Source organism: Theobroma cacao, chromosome 8, assembly GCF_053813885.1.
Source record: "Theobroma cacao isolate CCN51 chromosome 8, ASM5381388v1, whole genome shotgun sequence".
Taxonomy (NCBI): domain Eukaryota; kingdom Viridiplantae; phylum Streptophyta; class Magnoliopsida; order Malvales; family Malvaceae; genus Theobroma; species Theobroma cacao.
This window is the reverse complement of record NC_142646.1, coordinates 8,272,301-8,278,722: the sequence shown is the minus strand read 5'-3', so window position 1 is coordinate 8,278,722 and position 6,422 is coordinate 8,272,301. Positions and strand designations below refer to the sequence as shown.

Here is a 6,422-nt window from a genome sequence, read left to right as displayed (position 1 = left end):
TTTGTTTTCTACCTATTATATTATTTTAAACTTGGTGGATGATCAACCAAAATTTAGACATTTTTTCCCATATTAAGTCCATGTCATCTATTAATTTTGAAAATCCATTTTCAACCTATTAGTTTGAAACTTAGTTGTTGTAGGTTTCTTGAAATAAATTTAAATATATTTTCATCAAAAAAATTTGCATCTCTTGATTCGAAAATAGTTTTAATTGAAATTAAATTATTTGGTTCAATTATCATGAATCTATATGTTTTACTATGCTATGCATATCATACGGATATGCATCTCGTTCTTCTTTCATCCAATTTCTTTCTTTTGGATTCCTAAACTTTAATTACAACTCTACATCTTAAAACTTTAATTTGATTTGTTTTTCTTTTATTATTCATATAGGTTTATCTAATTTCCTTTCTAAAAACTCTAACTAATATATGACAAGTTGGTAACAAAGCTTCACTTAGAAAGCCTTATTCAAAATCAAAGTAAAATAACATTGCGTTTACCATTTTAGTTAAGATCACATTTTTCATTACTACCACACCACATTTTGTCATGGTTTGTAAATTTATCAAGCACTTTGTCTTTAAATGCATCAAACAAATATAATGTTTGTCAATTTTGGTAAAGGTAAAGTATAATTTGAGTTCAAATCTTATATTCGAAACTTTATGTTTTTTGTATAAAAAATAATATGGTAGAAAATAGAAAAATGCATGTAGAATATATATATATATATATAACATATGAAGATTAGGTTAAAGGAAAATATTTCTTATGTTTTACTAACTTATCCTCTACTCTCGGAATTTAAATATGAAACTGTCAATTTTGTTAATGTAAAATAAAAATAAATATTAAGTTTTAATAAAATAAGAAAAAACAGAAAGCTGAGGTGGGCTCCGGTATTAGTCATCCACTTATGTCCATATCCAAAACGACAACATAAAAGCAGAAAATCGCGGTCGTTCACGTGCTTTCTATGGAGCGTAATGCCATATAAACCGCACATTCAAAACCCGACAAAAACCCTGTATAACTTTCCAACTCACCAAATTTTTCAATTGCTAACTTGGAAAATGTCGACGATAACGATGATGGCAGCCAAAGCTCCTTCGCTCCCACAGTTGAACTTGAAAGCTTCCACATTCCGGTCTAGGAAGACCAAGTCGTCTCATCCAACGGTCAGAATGCAGACGCGCATTCACCGTCTGATCGAGGATCAAGGCATCGTGCTAATGCCTGGCTGCTACGACGCTCTATCGGCTGCCATAGTACAGCAATCTGGTTTCACTGCTGGTTTCATCTCTGGTTATGCTCTCTCTGCGTCTCTCCTTGGCAAACCTGACTTGGGCTTGCTAACGTGAGAACCTTCTATATTTTTTTTTCTTTCTGAAGTTCTGTTTATAGTTTTTTTTTTTTTGTAACATGTTAAATTTGATATTTGGTTCTGGTGTTCTTAAAGGCCACCTGAGATGGCGGCGACGGCAAGGACGGTTTGTGCGGCGGCTCCAGTGATACCGATGATTGCGGATGCTGGTATATACTGTTGCATTTCTATTTGACGTAGGCCCGGTTTATCTGTTACTTTTTTATAGGTTAAATTCTCTCGGACACGTGCTGGAGAAAGACCGAGGCTTATTATCTTATCTGTTCATTGGTCATTATTTCTGTTTATAAAATGCATTTAAAAATTTCAATAGTCCTATTCGGTTGTTTTCAGATACTGGTGGTGGCAATGCTCTCAATGTTCAGAGGACCATCAAGGATTTGATTGCAGCAGGTGCTGCTGGCTGCTTTCTTGAGGTGCAATACAAAAATAATCCTAATTATTAAAGATAGCTAATGCTGCAATTCTGCAAGGAGGTCAATCTTGAATACCCATCTCCGTATGTGCAAATATAGATAGAGCACATCTTTTGATGAACTGGCCTTATAAGTTTGTCCTCTTCTCTGAAAATTCTGATTCTATTCTATATACATATATTTTATCCCCCGAAAGCAATTATGCACCTTATCTAGCTATGATATAAAATTTCATTGGCAGTATTTGTGAAGAACCTGTTGCTTCCCTTTAACTAATTTTGCTTTATTTTCCTTCCAGGATCAAGCATGGCCAAAGAAGTGTGGTAGGACTCTGTACCTCCATTTCATATAAGACTTTTTTCGTTTTTTACAGAACTTCAAATTATACTTGGAATATTCGTTTTTATTTTCCTTTTTATCCATGTTACTTATAGTTCTAATTACTGCTCTGCCTTTGCATTGAACCAGGGCATATGCATGGCAAACAGGTATCCTTTTCTAATTCCCGGTTACTTTTATTAGGAGTTTCTTTACCCAAAGGATGCTACTTTTTGATCAAAATATTAGGTCTGAAGACAAGCAAATGTCTCTTATTTCTTTAGGTGGTTATATTGACAATTGAATGCTATTGTGTAGGGAAGAACTCAATTTTTCATATCTCAACTTGCTCTTTTAGGTTATACCTGCTGAGGAGCATGCTGCCAAAATTGCATCTGCAAGGGATGCCATTGGAGATTCTGACTTTTTCCTTGTGGCCAGAACTGATGCACGTGCTACATCAGCAAAAACTGGTCTCTCCGATGCCATCTCAAGAGCTAATCTTTACATGGAGGTACCCTTGCAATTTTATCAATGCTTCGTCTTGCAATATATTCTTTTTTTCTGGTTTTATGAAATGCCTTCCCTTTTATGGTGATGTGTCTTCCATGTGATCTGCTAAAAGTGCATTTGCTCTAATCTGCTTTATTGCTTGCCTTTTACTCCCATCTGCCCACTGTGACCAAATCTTCAGAAATTAGAACGAATTTTAGATTAGAGCATGTTACTGACAGAAGGCAAAGTGGCAAAGAAGAAATTTGCATTGTCACTGAGCTGGGGGGCTCATTTCCAGGTTATGTTCATTTTGAATATCTTACAGTGAGCATGTCTCTGCCTGTACCTATCACTGTTTGAATTTAGCCAAGAACATTTAGCATTGAGCCCACTGAAGAGCAGGAAATTTAATATAGGAGATTTATATTAGGCAAAAAATCTTCTTTTCTAACTGTTAAATTTGTCTTTCCTTGACATATATATTGGATTCAAAAATGGATCAAACATTTCTTGTAAGGGCCTATGAACAACCACATCTTCCCCATGGTGAAAATTCTCTCTGGTCTTCTTCTAAATCCTGCAGGAGAGTGTTGTTGATCTAAACATGAATAGAATCATTACTGAATTCCATAATGATTTCATGACACATTAAATTATTCTCTGTTCATCTCAGTTAAGTGGACATATGCCTACTAATTCTATGATTAAACTTTCATCCATATCTAAGTAATTTTGAAATTCTTACTATAAATATGGTATGGCATATATATAGTTCTCTTCTAGATGATGTTGCTAAGATTTTACCATGAGTTTTGCAGGCAGGAGCGGATGCTTGCTTTGTGGAGGCACCAAGGAATGATGACGAGCTTAAGGAGATTGGACGCCAAACAAAAGGGTACAGAGTTTGTAATATGATTGAAGGTGGGGTCACACCATTGCACACACCTGAGGAGCTGCAAGCAATGGGCTTTCATTTGATCGTACATTCACTCACCACCGTCTATGCATCAGCTCGTGCATTGGTTGATGTTCTTAAGATCCTGAAGGAAAATGGAACCACTAGAGATCACCTTCAAAAGATGGCTACCTTTGAAGAATTTAATCAACTGGTCAAGTTGGAATCTTGGTTTGAACTGGAAGCACGTTATTCAAAGCTGAAGAGTGCAGTAGGTGTAAAATCATGAGAGGGTTTAGGGGAAGGAGAAATTAACTTGAAATTTGTTTCTACCTAGTAGGGGGATCATGTGAGTTTCAAAACTACAATTCATCATTCTCCGAAGGAACTGCTATGAAAATCCACGTGTTCATTTAGAATCAGAAGTATCCAGCCTGTGATTAAACAGTGGTGAGAAAAAATTATGCATCTAATCATGATATGGATGATTGTTGCTGTATTACTAACACAACTTTATGCTAGCTCTTTAGAGCTGGCAATCTTGCTCATAACCTTAAGAATGTCTTCTTGAGGTACCTTACCATTTGTTTCATAACTATTTGCTCTCTGTCAAAATAGCTTACAGGCTATGGCCTAATACAGACACGATTTTAGTAAGCATGAGAGGATAGTTTTTAAACAAACTGCTAAAATGCAAGGTGGATAGAATAAAAAAAAAAAAGTTCAGACCTTTTGCGTGAAAAAAAAAAAATCCATATTTAGTGTCCCTCAAAATCTTGTATTGGTCCTTTGCCTTGCGAATGGACATCTTCAAACTTTGCTTTCCTAAACCTTTGGGTTAACAATGTTTGGCTGGTTTTCTTTAGCAGTTTGTTCTCTTGTCTAGATATTATAAAAGGGTACAAGTCAGCAGTTCAGACCTGTAGATGTTTGTTCTCTTAGTCTCCCCTCCCTCCTTGCAATAAAATGTTTACCTTCTTTTATCATTAATTAATTTAAATTTTGAGGAATAGTTTACCAGAATTCATTAGATTTACTTTTTAAGAGAGAAAACTCAGAGCGGTGGTCCATAACTTCAATCTGAGTTCACGGATGGTGGCTGCTAGTACTGTTCCATGTGAGTCCCATGGTCGAGCACTTTCTAGATAGAGCTATCACAGCCCTCCCTTTAGATAGCACTAAACAAACTTTTCTCCAAATTACTATGCCATTATGCACTTCAAGTATTGCAAATCTTCATTATCAACAGCAAAAGTTCAGCACAGTAGCTGTAATGCGGTTGTTGGCTTCAACTTCAATCAGTGAAAATCTTGAAAGCTCACCCATTTTGTAATTGGCCTAGTCCAACTTTTTCCGAGCAACTTGGACCCACTACTACGCTTCTGAAACTGCTTATAAAGGCAATGAAACTTTTGCTTTGCCCACCTCACTCAGTGAAACAGGTTTCTACTATTAAAACTTCCACTTTTTTCAGGTAGAATACAACCCTTGCTCAGAGATGGCTCAGGGAAGAGGCAGTACAGATCATCAGGCCAAGTTCACAGTTGCTTTGCTACTGTGTTTACTGGTTTGCCTTCAAAATATTGATGCGGCAACTTATACTGTCGGAGGCCCCGGCGGTTGGACTTTTAACATGGCTACTTGGCCTAAAGGGAAAAGCTTCAGGGCTGGTGACGTGCTCGGTAAGCATCAATTAACCCAAATAATGAGGAATTGTTTGCTGGTAGGCATTTTTGAAGTACATCCTTGCACATGTGTATGATTTTTGCAGTATTCAATTACGATGCGACAATCCACAATGTGGTAGCTGTGAACAGAGAAGCTTACACCGGTTGCACCACACCGGCAGGCGCAAAAGTGTACAGCTCAGGGAAAGATCAGATAAAACTGGTGAAGGGACTAAACTTCTTCATATGCAACACTGCTGGCCACTGTGAGTCTGGAATGAAGATTGCCATAAATGCAGTCTAACGCAGATCTAGATTTTCACCCACTATCTTCTTAAGAATAAGTTAAAAAGTATTATTGTGCGTTGGTTTAGCTAGCTGGCGTGAGTAGAAAATTAGGGGAAAACAAAATGTTTCATTGTTGTAATGTTGCCAAGTTTTAGCACATGCAATGTTTTATGATGTAGTAGTTTTGTGTATATTCACTTTGTAAGGCCCACCAGGGCTCACGGACTTTGTTTTATGGGGAATTTTTTTTTAGTTCTTAAAAATAACGTATTTTTGTAAATAATTTTCGAGATAATTTTAACTGTTTTTAGCCACCAGAATAGATTTTGGGACAAAAATATTCTTAATGAGCCATCTTCTTTAGCGTACACTGTCAAACAAGCGAAAAATGAGAAAAAATAAATAAATATGCAAAGAATTTTGTGAATATCTAATTTTGTGCAAAACATCTTTTTTTTTTTGCGAAGGTTATGCAAAACAAAATAATGTTGCATGAGATGGTTCTTCAAAGATTTAGGTCATGGCATTCAGATAAGAGGAGAATAGTGATATTAAACCGAACGAGGAACCGGTCGTGATGAATGGAAAGCTTGGCTAATGATGTAAAATCAGAAATCCTTAATACGGTGGTGAATTGAAAAGAGAAAGATGTGAATCCAAAGCAAGAAATGGTCTTGCTATAGCAAGCCATATGTGAGATGGTTGTGGTAGGGCTAGGTTTAGAGTTCGTGAAACGTCATGTTGGGAATGTGTGCCACGGTTGTGACACGCCAGCGTTCAGAGTTGATGAAACGCCATTGAGGGAATCTGTGACACGTCAGTGTTTAGAGTTGGTGAGACGCCATGGAGGGAATCTGTAACACGTCAAAGTTTAGAGTTGGTGACACGCCAGAGTTCAGAGTTGGTGACACGCCATGGAGGGAAGCTGTGACAAGCCAGAGTTTAGAGTT

At 36.7% G+C, this 6,422-nt stretch overlaps 2 protein-coding genes across 2 annotated transcripts; both read left to right on the top strand.

The window, feature by feature from the left end:
• The first annotated feature begins 1,033 nt into the window (after positions 1 to 1,033).
• On the top strand, positions 1,034 to 3,947 carry LOC18592492 (Phosphoenolpyruvate carboxylase family protein). The gene is made up of 7 exons (XM_007019272.3): positions 1,034 to 1,366; positions 1,469 to 1,542; positions 1,727 to 1,809; positions 2,108 to 2,132; positions 2,278 to 2,297; positions 2,486 to 2,641; positions 3,441 to 3,947. Exons 1-7 carry the CDS (start codon positions 1,083 to 1,085, stop codon positions 3,804 to 3,806), a joined length of 1,008 nt encoding a protein of 335 aa, XP_007019334.3. The 5' UTR covers positions 1,034 to 1,082; the 3' UTR covers positions 3,807 to 3,947.
• Positions 3,948 to 4,573: 626 nt separating this feature from the next.
• On the top strand, positions 4,574 to 5,738 carry LOC18592491 (basic blue protein-like). The gene is made up of 2 exons (XM_018126102.2): positions 4,574 to 5,199; positions 5,289 to 5,738. Exons 1-2 carry the CDS (start codon positions 5,016 to 5,018, stop codon positions 5,486 to 5,488), a joined length of 384 nt encoding a protein of 127 aa, XP_017981591.1. The 5' UTR covers positions 4,574 to 5,015; the 3' UTR covers positions 5,489 to 5,738.
• Positions 5,739 to 6,422: the final 684 nt, after the last annotated feature.